This window comes from Aquila chrysaetos, chromosome Z (genome assembly GCF_900496995.4).
Source record: "Aquila chrysaetos chrysaetos chromosome Z, bAquChr1.4, whole genome shotgun sequence".
In the NCBI taxonomy this organism is placed as follows: domain Eukaryota; kingdom Metazoa; phylum Chordata; class Aves; order Accipitriformes; family Accipitridae; genus Aquila; species Aquila chrysaetos.
In genome coordinates this window covers 9,741,246-9,757,498 of record NC_044030.1, presented here as the reverse complement: position 1 = coordinate 9,757,498, position 16,253 = coordinate 9,741,246, and the positions used below count along the sequence as shown (strand labels likewise).

The 16,253-nt window shown below is 45.4% G+C and overlaps 1 protein-coding gene across 1 annotated transcript in view; it reads right to left on the bottom strand.

Annotated features, from left to right (window-relative positions):
• Positions 1–15,132, bottom strand: part of GRIN3A (glutamate ionotropic receptor NMDA type subunit 3A) — a 75,664-nt gene extending 60,532 nt beyond the window's left edge. The window contains 2 exon segments of the mRNA XM_030003845.1: positions 14,457–14,879; positions 14,881–15,132. Of these exon segments, the coding sequence (XP_029859705.1) occupies positions 14,457–14,879; positions 14,881–15,093 (636 nt within the window). The 5' untranslated portion in view covers positions 15,094–15,132.
• Positions 15,133–16,253: the final 1,121 nt, after the last annotated feature.

Sequence of the window (16,253 nt, the reverse complement as noted above, 5' to 3'; positions counted from 1 at the left end):
AAAAAATCACAAAAAATGTATATTCCCTGAAGAAATAGTAATGTATATTTTTTCTTTCCCCATTTCAGTTTTCTCTGTTTACATGATGCTAGCACTTGAATGCAAATCTTGGTCAGTTTTCCAAAAGATAAATTATACTTTTACACATTTCAGTGACCTGGGATGGAACTAAGGAAGGTGAAAAACCATAAGCTCTAAATTTTGTTGTAGCATTGCTTCGATATTTTGCATTGACATGGAGGCTGCACTGCCCCATCTGAGCAAAGGAACTAAAATATTCTGTAAAACTCCCTGCTTAAAACCTTTACCAGGTGCCACACCAAATACCAGGATGTATTATTAAGAAATTGGAGTTGAACAGCCAGCCAGCTGTGAGAATAAAAGGGAGAGAGAGACACTCACAGAAAGCAGGATCTTCTGTGAAAGGTTTGCTTTTCTTTTCTGAAAGGTAAGCAAAGTTTGGAGACCACTCTTAAAAGACTGAAGATTTTATACATGCTTGAGCATACTGATTGACATACACACAGACCGTTAAACTCGGGGCAGGGGGGACACACACCAAAGAGGTGTGAAGGCTGCTGGAACATCCTCTAAGCTCACAGTGAAGGCAAGCGGAATTACCCCATCAGGAGGGCAGCATTGGCCTCCTGGCCCATGCCATGTGATTGGAAGCACTGCTCAGGTCAAATAAAGTCCTCTGCAAAAAAGATTGCGTGCACCGCAGGGAACTTGCTTTCTGGGTTGGCTGTTTCCTTCTGTCACTGCTAATACTCTTAAAAAAGGATGGATGCTGCAGGACCACACAACAGTTCCAATGGTTACCACATCATTATTACGTTGGGCAGTGGTCAAATGTGCACGCAGACTCAATGCATTGTTTACAGACAGGCAACAGGTTGCTGCTGATTTTGACAGCCTTGGACAACTTTTGACCTACCAGAGATAACTTCTGACAAAGCAAGGAAATTCTGCTGGACTTCTCCATGCCTGGACTGGTAGACCAGTAATGATTCCAGTACTCAGCCCAGTGTATTTTCCCATATGTTTTTAACTGTGTTGAAGACTGAATTTCCCATCTGAGTCCCCTGTTTAATGGTCAGACTGCATACTCATTCCTCCCTCTCTTACTGACAATAGTAAGCCATTTTGCTTCTTATTGCTCTCTAATAAGATTGTAATAATTTTGTACGACTCTCAGAAGACATGCATTTGCTCTCATAGTGCTGGCATAATACCGATCCACAAAAAGATGAATTGTCTGAATTCTCGATCTTAGTGAATGGCTTTCTATAGATTTTTAAGTGAAGGGAACTCTCTGGTGAAAATAAGGCAAAGTCAGGTAAAATTAAAGGTTAAAGTTGATAGAAGTGTTAAGTTTGCTTATAAATATAGTTTTAATATCACAGCAACAAGCCACAGATGCTGTTGAACTAGTTCCTCATCCTAAGCAAAGCCATACCACACTTAAGTGAACAGGAAGTCTGAATATATTGGTTTGGTTTTTTCATGATAGCAATTGCATCAGAAACAACACATAGATACTCACATGAATGAAATTATTCACTTCAGCTGTTCTTGTTCTCCTCAACATTTGCTTTTCATGAACATTCCAGTAATCAAATTACACTAGGACAAATGCTTATAGAAAATTAATAGCAAAACTGAACACTTGCAGTATTTGCCAGTTACAGCTTCCATGTATATCTCCAATTCCTGTGTTTATCAGATTGGAGGAGAAAAAAAAAATCATGCGGCTTAGCCAAACAACCAAAACCGTATCTCAAGCTGGTCCCTATTCTAAGCCAGTGAAGTAAAAGGAAGCACTTTCATGCATTTTTGGAAGGCTCTGGGATGCAGTCATTCCTAATGCTTATATTGTTTGTGCTTGCTCCAGAAATTTCAGGTGGTTTTCAGGCAGAAAAAAAATGTCTGTGATTATCAGATGTATTATTCACTGCGAATTCTCACTTCATTTTCATCTTAAGTACACTTCTGGGGAGGAATACAAGAGCAGTATGATGTGGGCAACAAGCTCCCATTCTCTGTCAAGCAAAGCATCTTTCTTATGCTAATCATGTGGTATGCTGTATCCCACCATCGGTCTCTGTTTGCAATTTATTCTTCTGCTGTAAACCTGTAAGGGTTGTGAATGCCCAAGGAGGACATCACAGCACAGCTAACTTTCACATAACTACATGTTACATATTTATATGCACTGTCAAAATGGTGGGAAGATATGAAATTGAGTTTCACTGGAATCTAGCAGGCTGAGCTATTTATAAATAAGTGTCTTATTTTTGGTGCTCTTCAGAGAATGTGATGAACAGTGAGTGATGAGCAATTTATGTTGCTGATCATTTGTATCACAATAGAGCCTTGCGGTCTTTTTCTGGAGTCAAGACTCTGTTAATTTAGGATCTGTATTATTCTATAGTGCAAGACAGGACCTCAGAACAAAGACTAATGGGCAAGATTAAGAAACGGTGAAATGAGCATGTCACCCTGAAAATGGAAGAGTAGGTAGAAAATGGTGTAGCTGAAAAAAATCTGAGGGTTCCTAGGGATTCTGGACATCAATATTCAAAACAGACTGATCACCCATCTCTCTCAGAAGAATTTCTCAGTGTGAAGGAATCCTTTCCCACAGGTATTCTGCATGGAAGGATTTTCTACTTATACAATGAAAGACAACATTAAACAAAATATGGCATAATGAATGTGAAATAAATGCCATTAGAAGGACTATGTGCTCTAAAGAGATCTTAGGGGTACAACCTGAATGAAAAAAGCAGGTTTTAAGTAACAAGTGTGTAAGTATCCTCTACTATGTAAATAATTCACGTGTATAAAAAGATGATCATAAGGGTGACTGAATAATCATCATTTTGGCTTCCCTGTGTTGACTGCTGATGCAAGATTCCTAATCAGAGGCCGTAAGAGTATTGTTAACTGTACCAGCCTATCCAGCCTATTTCTATACTGATACATTGTGATACAAACTTTTAAAGAGGTGATTAATAGGTGGGTTTTTTTCTTCCCTGAATCTCTGGGGAACAAACACTGATGCTATGTTTTATCATTTCCCCCACACTAGTTCTGCAGTAGACAATTTTATAGATGCCAGTGGGACTTCAGCATGAGCTGCTCCTCCGTGTGGTCGGAAGGTAGCTGGTAACGGCAGCAGATCTTCTGCCAGCCACACCAGGCAGTGCAATTGGTTTTGCAGAAATGGCAAATGAAGGTGGCATGTGGGGATCATACAGCACCACATCACCTCCTTCTGTGGTCCTGGAGCAAGAAAACGTCACTAAAAGTTACTGGTGCAGGTTGTGTGCTTGCTGGATGACTGGGGAAAGAGATGACAGAAAAGCAGAGCCTTCCTTCAAACTGTTGCTTGATTTTGTACTCTGGAAATAAGAATAAGCTCCTGGAAACTTCTGTTTGGCAAGTGCATCATGGTGCAATGATGTCTGATGTTTTCATGTCTCAAAGCTTAAACCAAACATAATCAATGCTTTTTGCTTTAACTATTTATCTACGTTTGCCTCAAGGCTGTTATTGGGTATATATTCGTCCCCTCGGAGCTCTATAGTTTATCACCTATGACATACAATTCAAACAGAGGAAACCCAGGCACATAACTCTTTCACCTTGTTGCCCTTCCAATGTAGAAGTCAAACCAACTCCATGGTATTAGCGTACCAAGAAAATGTAGATCACAGCTAAAACAGTTTCAGTACACTCTCGAAAGAGGGCAACTATCAGCTCCAAGTAAAGGTTAGATCTTATTTTTCCCATGTTCTGATGCTTATGTTGAGTACAGTAAATTCTTAAAAACAACTGTTCTCCTACAGAGAGCTGTTTAACTGATATATATGTGAGTCTTAAACGCTGAGAAAGTGATAAATAATTATGCTTTCATCTAAAATAGCACCGGAAAATTATCAAACTGTGAACTCATAATACTGACTTTTCATCTGATTTGCAAAAAAAGTTCTTTTTAAGCTGGTTTGAGTGAGTACGCTATTAAGATGAGTGTAATATAACTGCTTTATCAGTAGCATCACTCAGAGAGCCTGGTGCATAATACAGCTGCTCTTTGTGGCTATTAATTGCTAGGTCTAATAGTCTCTCCTTGCAACAAATGCAAAACTTCCTTTTTAAAATCTCAGTTTATGTTTGAAGATCTATCTCGTCCTTTAACTCTGTCTCAAGTTAGAAAGCCTTGTAAAATGTCTTATGAACAGCATGGGCAATCATTTCCTTCACAGTCTTAAAAAAGCTGGAAGTGGAATAGCACGCCTTTAGGGAAATACTAAGAGTTTAAAATATGCCTGTGCAGCATATTCATAGATTTTTATAATGCATTTCAAATACTTTCCACATTGTAAAACAGGCTTTAGAAACTATCATCACAGATGAAAGCTGGTGAAGAAAAAGTAATAAAAATACTGTGGCAAGAAAAGGAAAAAATGGTGCCTGCTTCTGAATTCCCTAACATTTGATTTCTCCTATATAATAATAACAATCTAACGATCACAGTAATTTCCCCATTTACTATGCCTTAGTGGCAGCTGAGGGTGCACCTGTATTCACGTTCACTCTTCTCCCCCTCCTTCTCCACCTCCCCATCTGCTCCCTGCAGCCATGGAGATTCAGGTGACTGAAACATTTCAGATAAAAGTTAATTAGCCAGCACGCTGCACACCACATCTTTTCAAAATGGTGCCAAGTGGAAACCTTCCAGGCAGACCCTGAGGCCTCTCCCAGCTCACCACTCCTGCAAGGGTGCAGTCCATCGCAATGGAGACTTAGTGCAGCAGGGTGCATCAGGGAGGTTCGGCATCATCTCTCAACTTGCTGATAACGCACTCGCGTACCTCACAGAGATATGGATGGCTGCTTAGCACGGCAGTGGTACACACATGCTCTCTGCTTATACCAACAGGGTATATATATATAGGGATGTAAGACGCTCATGAATGGCTGTATTGTACTACACTGTGGGGAGATGATACAGTAAGCTCAGGACAAAGTGGTGAACATCAAGCCTGAACAGAGATATGTTTTGAAACCCTGCCTACAGCCAAAACCAAGTCACAAGGCCAGCTGCACTTAAACGTTTGGTTGCAATGCCCTGCAAAGGTGGCACGTAACAATTACTGTGGCTTACTGTGGTTTGTGGTACGCCACGCTGTCAAGTCCCTTCTCAGTTCTTCATGTAGTTGTCCATGATTACCAAGAGTAATGTTAGTAGCTTGATGTGACAGCTGTGAAGCACTTGGGGCCAGATTGTGAACTTCTTAGTCACACTGACGAGGAGTCCCTTGCACAAATGGCTTTGCTGGAGTGTGACTCCCTTAATAAATGAATCATCTGTCACTGCTGCCTACTCAAGCTTAAATCTTTCTCCCAGTTCTGCTGTTACTTCCACCATCTGCACATCCTCTCCCCATGGTGGTGAGAACCAATTTGGCTGACTGACAGTGCATTTGGGAAAACGTGGAGACCTTCAGGGCCACACCAGAAGTAAAGAACAGTTGCTGATGTCCAAAGCTGCAATCCAAAATCCACTGTGCCTGAACTTGCTCCCATTTATTAGAAAATCCCTTTTGGGTACCTATTGGTATGATGCTGCATGTATCCAAGTGACCTTGGTCTGTCTTCTGGTGCTCTGAAATGCTGACCAGATGTCTGACCCCACATGCCAGAGCATCAGGTGGGACTGTCTCCCGAGATGCCCAGGTGCATCTCTCTTCCTGTAATTCTCAGCACCAAGGAGGAAAAAAGGCTTCCACTAATTACACTCGTCCTCCCCAGGGCCTCACACCCTTTGCAAGAAGTCCCTCCAGCAGCAGCAATAAACTGCAACCTACCTTTGATCTAATCCCTATTCCTTTCACTGCTTCCTAGATGTTGGTTTAGCAGCTCCCTGGGAGGTCTGCGCTACTTTTGGGGGAAGGATTACTCACTGGAAGTTAAGTGTCCTTAGCCAGGGATCAAGACAGCCCTGCTAATTCAACCCTGACTTGGGCAAGCTGTTTCGCTCTGTGCTTGGTAATCCCAGCTCTTTGTACAGTACTTTCATGTAAAATTCAGTTCGCTTGTTTTTATGGTTCTGGAATCACAAAAAGTAAAGAGACAGAGAAGGGCACCTCTTCCTTTTTTCTCAGTTCATTTTATTTTCTCCTGTTCTCTCCCTGTATCACTGACATTTATGTTTCTAGTTTTCTTGCTTCCTTTTCTTGTTTTCTTCCCTCTTTTCTCTGGCTCCTTTCAGCTATTCAGAATAAACTGCAATGCATAGCTACTGGTATTGCAGTGAGATTCAGTGTACTCTCTTGTTCAATCAGACTGAAAAGATGATCCTTGCCCTCTTTAAAAGCCCCTCAGTATGCTACAGAAACAGGGATTTATAGCCTGATTCTTTTTTGAAAGAAAAATCCTAGATTTTTAAAAGAAAATGTGCTTTTTCCAGTTTTCTGCTAATCACAATAAATATATAAATTCTAACCATTCTATGCCTGGATTTTTTTCATATTAAAAAATTACATGGAAATCCACAGAGGAAAAGAATAGAGTGTGAGATAAACATTTTATTTGATGGCTTAGAACTGTAGCTAAATCCAATATAGCCTAAAGTTCCAATACTGTGAGTTTTCAGTATTTTGTGAGTTTAAATAGTAAATAACTCATTAAATATACCCTAGATGAAAACATTTGTAAGTAGTCTTTGAATTTCATTGTGAGCATTGAATTGAATAACATATAGCATGATAAAATCCTTGGCTGGTTTCTAATTTCCATAGCTCTGCTTCCATTTTAGTGGAAAGATGGGGTGCTTTCTCTGACTTTTTTGGGCAAATTCTTGGGGGAAGTTATACTGAACACGCCAACTTACATTTCTAGAGAGTGTTTTCTTTGTTAATAATCTGTTTAGTAGCATAACTTTTGTATTCATACAGTACCTGCTAGCAAGTTGTCTTTAAATTTGTATTTTTGGGCCAAATTTTGATTTCTACTTAGTGAATAAAGCTAAGTATTCTTTGGTGTTTCTTCTGATAATGCACATCATTCAGTAAAGTAATAACCAATGATTTAACCCTGTCATAGTTTAATCACTCATTATCCACATGAGTTTGTGCAGTGTATTATGAAAGACCTCTTCTAGGCTATGCAGTGAGGAAGACATTGTTTTGTGAACACCCAGAACAGCAGAAAACAAAAAAGAAAACATCATGTATGGTATTGAATTCAGTATTAACACAGCTTTTTCTGCATCAGAGAAGCAGCACAAGATGAGGATTGAGAAAATCTTGTTACTAGCCAGCTCAGGTATTTTCTCCAGAATCCAGTATGCTATCATGAGTACAGCAACGAAAGAGACTGATAAACAAATGCACATCAAACTACAAAGCAGGTATCTTTGCTTTTGAGTTTTGATAACAATTCAATATAGATATTTGTTTTTCATTTGTGTAGGAAATGTCTACTGGTGTAGTATTTAAGTAAAAGAATCACCTTCCGTCCACCCCTTTCCCAAATCTTAACTCTTTACCACACTTTTCAAATGGAATCGATATAACTGAAAATACAACAGAACTTATAAAGTTGACTACGTGATCTGATAAAACTTGACAGAACTGGATGTACTTCAAGAACAAAGTGATTATTGGCATAATTTTATCTAAGGATTCCCAGAATCAGATACCCTAAATAATTATAGACTCAGTGCACATTCTAAATCTGGGTAATAACCCCTTGCTGTATTTGAGATACATTGCTCACTGTTGACTTGATGCCACTCAAACAAAGAATCTCTGGTGCACGTATGTATTTCAAATAACGCTGCACTATCCAGTTTCAAAGTCTGTAGCACTTGTAACACCCTAACTTTGAAATAAGCAGACATTCACGCATATCCAACATTTCCTTAAATAACAATTGCCAGGAAAAGAAAAATGTACAGAAAATTAAGGATGATGAATAACACTGTGAATGGTAGTTGTGCAAACCAAGCCTTACAACTTATATCACAAATTACAAATACTATAAAATAAGAATACCTTTATGCTATCTAAGCTAAGTGTTGAAGAAACTTAGGGAACTTTAAGAAAGAAGCCTGCTATAAGATTTCACTGAGACTTGGGTGGTAAGAAACACTAAATAACTTTCTAGTATTGCAAACAACTTCCAAGTCTTGAGCTAATATGCTTCAAAACACTTCTTCACCTCAAAAATTTGCTCCTCCTTAAGCAACAAAATACCTGGGAAAATAATACATTCTCATACCTCGAAGTGTCATATACATGTACCATACAAATATACCATTTACTATGCTAAAATATTCTAAGTTGCAAGATCCCTTAAACTCAAAAGCCCAGTAGCAGGATAGCAAATTCAATGGATTTCTGAGGGGCTTTCTTCCAAAGAAGAGGGGCTGGAGATAGCACTGGAAAAGTTCACCCCAGCAGAGTTCTGGCTCCCTCTGTCTCAACAGGTTGTTAAAATTAAGGATCCAGAGGAGAGAACTAGAAGTAAAAATACTCTCACCACTTTCCTGCATTCTGAAAAAGGATGTTTTGCAGTCATGATGAACTCCTCCTTAAACACTGTAACTGGAATAAAGAGACTGGTTCTTTTTTTTTTCATTGCCTCATGCTTCTGAGAATGCAAAGCTTGTTGATGGAGGAACTATCCTTAAAGAAGTCCCCATGAGTAGGTAGGCTGCAATGTTCTGTTTTACATGACTAGATGCCTTTAGTCGTGTTTTAAATAGTGGTTATGACTGACAGTTTAGGGGACACGGAGGACTTCTTGTATTATCAAGTATTTGGACTTCATGGTCTTAGAAGTCTTTTCCAAACTTAATGATTCTATTCAAGGTCAGGTTGGACGGGGCTCTGAGCAACCTGGCCTAGTTGAAGATGTCCCTGCTCATTGCAGGTGGGTTGGACTAGATGACCTTTAAAGGTCCCTTCCAACCCAAACCATTCTATGATTCTAAGTGTGCAACACACAGAGAAAACAGACCCTGAGCATTAAACGAAAAAAACACAACATACAGAATGTGCCAATACAACTCCCAAACGTTATGCCAACACCACTTTCTCCAAACTTGAGGGCTTTCTGACCATGGACAAGAATATAAACAAGGAGTCCTTTCCCTTCAACACACATCATTTATCAACTTAAAGGTAACAGATTGGCTTCAGCTGACAACACCACGAACTATAAAAACTACTCTCATAGCTGACAATGTTCAACACAGCACAGGAGCACACGTAACACCATTCTCAAAGTAACAACCTGAGGAAAAGGTATGATATTGGGGAAAAGCATGTGAGAGGTCAGAGACTGGATCAGTTAGTAAACATTGCATAATTGCTTTTTAACAGAGGACTGTCACAATGAGGAAACCTCTCGCATGATGCTAGGACGACAACACTGCCAGCAAAACATCAGTTATGCCTCTGAAATCTGTATTTAAAAGAATTAAAATGACTCTACAGGATACCTGGCAACAGAGCAAAACTGTTAGTTACACAAAGCTTTTTTACATTAGCTGGCAATGTAAAAGGACCCTCATATTATAGCAGATCTGTGGCCTAAACTGTGCAAGTTTCAAAGGCTTACTATGAGCAAAACTGCACAGAGACCTTTGGCTGAAAGAGAAGCAGCTGAACATTTGTTTGCACATCCTTTCCATTTCCATACTTTTTTCCCTCAAGGCACCTCTCATAAACCCTCCCGAAGTGCACAAAACGTATAAGCCATACTATCTATGCAGTGTGAGGTGAGGAGGGTTGGTGATCACAGGGAAAGACTGAATACATATTCCTCATCTACACAGTAACTTTACAAACTTTAACATTTGGACTAGGTCCGATTAGCAATAACAGTCTGAATTACCAGAACCTGCAGCCAAGCATGTGTTTTGCAGTCTCTCCTGGAAAATGAGGATTTTAATTTTTTTTTTTTTTTGCCAATCAAAACCACTTTTCTGCAAAAATGCAGTTCTGGCTCAAAGGAGGAAAAAAATTGTCTGTGGACATAGTTGGACAGAAGCTTTTCCACATCTCCATTCCCTTGCTGTAATTTCTGCCTGTCCTCATTGGTGCTTTGCATAGTCAGTGTCTTGCAGATCAGTGTGACTTCTGGGGATACTGTACACACAGTGGTATTCCTAGCTGTTTCCAAAAGCAAAGATGTGTAATTCCCCACCCAGGGTGGTTTGATATATATGAACTATAAAGCTGTTTCCAAAAAAAAAAAGCTTAATTCCTTTAAAAACAAACCAAAAATTAAATGTTAATGGTCAGTTTCTTTCTACAGCATCTGTTTTGAGGCTGAGCTTGCTACTTCACCAGGAAATTCACTGTTTAACCTAAAACTCTGACTTGATTTATTTATTCTTTTGACCCTCTCTGAAGTCATAGCAGTAATCAGCACTGCTGCAATTCCAGTTCCTCAGGAAACCAGATAAAGCGTAGACTGGCTATGCAGGGACTGATGATTCAGATTTACTTTATTCTGTTTCATTGCTCTGAGAAGAGTCCTTTTCATGTTAAAAGACATCAGAGCTACTAATCTGTCTGAAACCCACTGAAAATACTCCCCAAGTTCTGAAGTTCAGAAAATGCTGCTGCAAACATGACCTCCCCTGCATTTCTGATAGCATCACCTATAAAATGGATATTATAGGCTATTCTTCCCAGACTCTTGGCTCTGAACTGTAGTACTAGAAGAGGTTTCACTGTGTTTATTTATGGTTCACGTTCCCTGGATCTTTTCCCTCTTCCATCCCTGGGCAAGTTATTAATGATGTTGGCAGTCTTGGAACGAAAAAATAAAGTGTGTTTCTTCATAAAAACATACATAAGGTGACAAGCCTTGCCTCAATGGCACCAGTGCTCATGAGTTGCTGTCTCCAAAATAATGAGGTGTCAAAGCTTTGGTGCAATTTGCATTCGTGTTAGTAGTAAAGAAATCCAGTGGTTTTTTTGCTTGCTGAATGACAGTGTTAAATTGTTACTTTTGCTTACCAAGAGTGTGAAAATTTACTAGAGTGACAGGAAACTCGGAAAAGTAAACAGCTTTTTTCAGGTCACAACAGCATCTGGATTTACTGTCAGTATATGTTAGTCATTAAATCACATATACAAATGAAAATGAAAAAAAGTATGTCAAATTTTACTCTGTGTAGCAGCCCTTGAAGCCACGTGTGCGTTTTGCCACACACAATCCTGAACCTCAGGCAAAAGCTGTCCTTGTGAGAGAACAAATGTTGTACCACACTTTGTGATGGCTGTTGTCTTGTGATTGTTAATTGTCATGGGGGAAGACTGTTTGATTTTTTATTTTTTTTTTTTAAGTTCAGGAGAGTAGAATTTAAGGAGAAACAGACTTTTAAAGATGCTTGAATAACCACAAAACTTTTGAAAACATTCTAGGTATCCATCTGACTGTAGTTGCCCAGCTGTGACACTGTGGATTTCCTCTCGATGTTACACGTTTGAAGTATATCATCAAATGCCACAGAGGCAACAGCCAGTATTTTTCAAATGTATTTCAGTTCTGGATCCTTATTTTCCTTTACATTTTAAGTACTGCTTTTTGCCATCTTAGGCAAGATTTGCTCAAAGATCAACATCTTTTTCAATTTCAATGAATATCTGCTTATTATAAACTTCTGTATAAAGTAATGATGTTAACATTCAGCAGCAGTACAAACAGATGTGTACATTCCTGTCCTGGCATAATGCGGGAAATGAGACCCTGTTAGACATTACTACCTTGAAACCATCCTAACAAAAATTCTGAATGCTGAGGAGAAGTGGCTTGAGACAGCATCCAGCGAACGTCGAGTTCGTTAGCATGTTTGCCGTGCTCCTCACATGGTGGACAGTGGGAAATGTTCTTCAAGGGCAAACAAGTTTTGGGTCTGCTTCTGCAAGGTGTGCTGTGGTGGTGTTTTGGAGGGAGGAAGGATTGCTCTGCCAAAGCATCAGAGGGAAGGGTGACCCCAGGGAGGCCAATGCTTCACATTTCAGAAGCAGGGTCAGATCTCAGTCTTTTCTTCCTGACTTCTCGTCTGAAAAATTGCATGCTGGGCCTATTAGCAAAATCTGTCTCACCTACAAAGATGTCATTTACACTTGCCTCCTCTAAAATTGCCAATCAGTAGAAGTGGCCCGTCTGTGGCTCTGGGGCTGTTAAGCCAGGACGGTGGGAGGTCCATGGCATGTTCATTTCATGCCAGTGCTGGCATGGGACTGCGAGTGACACAAAATCCCTGCCTGCAGCAGGTAGTAAGACACCAGAGGCTGCTGAGGCCAACATCTCCAGGGTCCCCTGGGGTCCAAGATGCTGTTGGAAATCCTGTAACTCTGGGAAGTATGGGCATTAAGGCTGCTGGAGCATTGCCTCCAGAGTTAGCGTTAAAATGGTATTTATTACGTGAAGGTATGAAAAAAGAGTGTTCAGAAAGATGTCAGCCCTCCAAGCCAATCTTTAGAGACTAATGTATTACCTGCTGGCCTTTGAGTAAGGCTGAGACTTTTTTTTAAACCCACAGAGCCTTGAAGAGTGATTTTCTCAGCTCAGCTGAAAAAAACCCAGACTCTATTCAGCACAGGTTCAATGTCAAGCATTGGTTTCACTGTCACTGAAGACAATGACACTTAAACATCTGCTTAAGACCAAAGTCCTGATTTGGATAGATTGATCCAGTTGGCTCCCCACTGAGAACAAAGTGAAAGTTAAGCAGGAGCTGTGAAGTCTGTGGAAAGAAGCAATGACTCTAACCCTCTGCTATATGCATTTAACTCATCTTGTGTCCTCAGGCAGCTTTGGATGAACTTCGACCCATCTCGCATGGAAGGGAAAATAATTCTGATTTTAATAGACAGAGAGCAAGGAGATGCTGGGTTCAGGATCTGGTCTTCAGGGAGCTTTGGCTATTGACTCCAGCACAACTGCAAGCGTAGCTGAAAAGCTGATACATGGAACTGAGCAAACTTGGACGCTATTGGCACCAAACACGCATCAATAGTGGCATTCGGTGGCACTGATTACCCTCGAGTTGCTGCATAAATCTACAGAAACGTGAGTTACATGGGTTTTGCTGAGGTAGAGAAAACTAGCTCAGTTCAGACCAGCGTACAGCAGTCACACCTTCAATGACAGACTGGGAGCTGCCTAGCACAGACTTTCTTCTCCTACCTTTTCTGTCACAATCACACAAAAAATTACAGAAGTCTAACAGTGATCCAGGCTGAGTTATGTATTTGCTTTTGCAAATTAAGTTGGTAATCTTTTCTTCTGATTACAATTTGAGAGCAAACTTGAGCTATCTCTTATTATATAAAACAACTATTTCTCCTGGCTACTTAATGGCAGCTTCTGCCATTTTACTCATGACTTCCCTTGCATGGGCTACACAGAATAGAGCATTTTCTTCCAACCCTCTTGCCTGAAGATGATAACTGGCATCAAACACGTTTGCAAAATATTGAACTATCACCTTTTTCCAGAGTGTGTAACACTTAAGTTGCCACCTCTGTGTGATAGAAAGTTTAGCTCCCCTTGGATATTACTACTATTTGTGCCTGACAGTCACACACAACGAATTTAGTTTCTACTGTTTTAGCTACACAATCAAACACAGACACAGTCAGACTTTAGTTTCTACTACTTTAGTTAGGCAATTAGATTCAGCAAAAATCTGATCTAGCAGCGATGCATGAACTAAAGAAAATCCTAATGCTTTAGACAGCTCAATGCAAAGCCAAGTTACAGTGAACAACTTCCTTGAGAAGTGTCACCTAGTGAACAACCCACAGTGTCCACACACAGAGCGCAGCATTTAGACAAGTAATAAATAAACACCCTGAATGCTGGTTTTAGCCTTCCCCCCCCCGCCCCAACCTTCTTTTTGTCTGCAAAGTGTGTCCTTCTCCAAAAGCCAAGCTGAGGACCTCCAGAAGAGCAGCTTCTCACCAGTGCATGTGCTGGACCCCCTTTCCCCTCTCAAATCTACAACTTAACGTGGCGTATGACTCCGGGCTCACGGCTTAGCTCTTGCCACCGAGAAGCAAAACACAGCCTTCCCACGGAGAGGATGCTCGTCCCCCTGTACCCCGGGGCTGAGAGCAAGGGCCAACACGGGAGAGGATGCAAGAGGAGGTAAACACCAGAAACAGCGATTCCGGCGGCTCCAGACTCAGACTGCTTCTCTCCGGGCAGGGCTCGGGCAGTGTCCCTCCCCAGCCCGACCGCTGCCTGGCTCCCACGGCCCGGCCCGGCCCGGCCCGACCCAGCCGCCCGCCGGCAGCCGGCCGGACCCCGACCCTTCCCCGCAGGGTACCCGGGGGTGCCGGGCGGGTGCCGCCTGCCCTGCCCCTGTGCAGGGTGAGCCCTGCCCGCCCCCCGCCGCCCCCCCCCCAGCGCCTTACCGGGCTCCGGCGGGGGAACTCGCCCAGCACGATGCTGACCACGGGGATGCGCAGCGCCGCCGAGATGAAGTCCAGCTCCAGCATCTCCCCGCGGCTCTGCGGGAAGGCGAGGATGGCGGAGACCCCCTGCACCACCACGGTGTGGCAGAGGCTCTGCAGGAAGGAGACGGGGTCGTTGCTCCAGGAGGCGCTGGGGGAAGAGAAGGGGAAGAGGGGCAGGTCGCCCAGCCCCGCCTCGATCGCCATCACCACCTCCAGGGACAGGTTGTAGGGCAGCAGCCCGGCCACGCCGTTGAGGTTCGCCACGGCCAGCAGCAGCGCGTCCCGCGGCGAGGGCGAGGGGGGGCGGCCGCCGCTCCCCGCCGCCCCCCGGGCGCCGGCCCCGCGGCCCCGCGGCGCTCCCCCCCTCGGGGCTGCCGCCCGCCCGCCGCCCGCCCGCCGCCTCCTCGGGCCAGGCGGCGGCGCGGGGCTGCAGGTGGGTGGCCCCCACCCTGACGGTGTGCCCGATGCGCCGCAGGATCTGGCAGGGCTGCGGGTGGGACGCGGAGCCGGGCACCGCCGCCAGCACCAGGGCGCAGGGCGGCAGCAGCAGCAGGCACGCCCGGGCCAGGAGCCCGCGCACCCCCGGCCGCCACATGGCCGGGACCCCGCCCGCCGCCGCCGCCGCCGCCGCCTCCCCCGGCCCCGGCCCCGGCCCCGCCAGCCGCCTCAGCCGCCCCGCGGGCGGCCGGCAGCGGCATCAGCCGCGGCGGGCGGCCCCCGCGCAGAGCCGCCCCCGCCACCGCCCATGGGGCCGCCGCCGCCGCCGCGCCCGCGCCCACGCCCCGGGGCTGGAAGCGGGGCGGGGGGGGGGGGGGCTCGGCCCCCGGCCCGCCCCCCACGGACCCGCGGGGCTGGAGCGGCCCGGCCCCGGGGCGGCACCCCGCACCGCCCCCGCCGCAACCGCCGGCGAGGCGCCCCTGCCCCGATCCTCCGCCCGGGCGCTCGCCCTGGCCGGCTGCCCTGCACCGAGCGAGAAGCTCCCCTGCGGGGCTGCCCTGCCCAGCGGCTCCCCCCGCCGCCCGGCCCTGCAGCCGGGGTCCCTTGCAGGGCTGCCCTCCCCGGCTCCCCTTCCCGAGCCCACCGTGCGCTCCCCTGCCCGGCTCCACTCCGCAGCCTCCCCGCTGCACCGCAACTCCCGTCCCCGGCTCCCTCGCAAGGCTCCCCCTCCGCAGCCCCCTGCCCGGCTCCCTCCCCGCCCCCCTCCCCGGCAAGGCTCCCTTTTCCAGCCCCCGCCGCCCGCCGCCCGGCTCTCCTCCGCAGCCCTCGGTGCACTCCCCTGGCCGGCTCCGGAGGCGAGAAAAGTTGCCGGTCGGCCGCGGCGGGCGCTGCCGGCGGGGCTGCGGGCTGTCGCTGGGCTGCGCTGCGCTCCCACCGGGAGGGACGGCGAGCGGCAGCCCCGCGCCGGCTCCTCCCCGGGCAGCCGGGACTTGTAGTCGCCGCCGCCCCCGCGGGCCGCCCGGGGGAAGAAGGGGGGTTTTCGGGGGATCGCCCGCTGCCTCCGCGCCTCCTGTTTGCCCCCCCCCCCGCCCCGGGGAAGCGTCCCGGGACAGCCTCGACGGAAACCTCCGCCCGGGTGTTGTCGCAGGGCTCTCGCAGCGGCGGCGAAGTGAAACCGAGACCCCGGGCTGCTCCGACCCCGCAGGGGCTGGGGGCCGGGGAGGGGGGGCTCGCCTCGCCCCCTCGGCTGGGGGGGCAACCGCGTCCCCCGCCGCCTCAGCGTGCTCGTCGGGAAAGCCAGCAGAGCTGGCTGCGCTC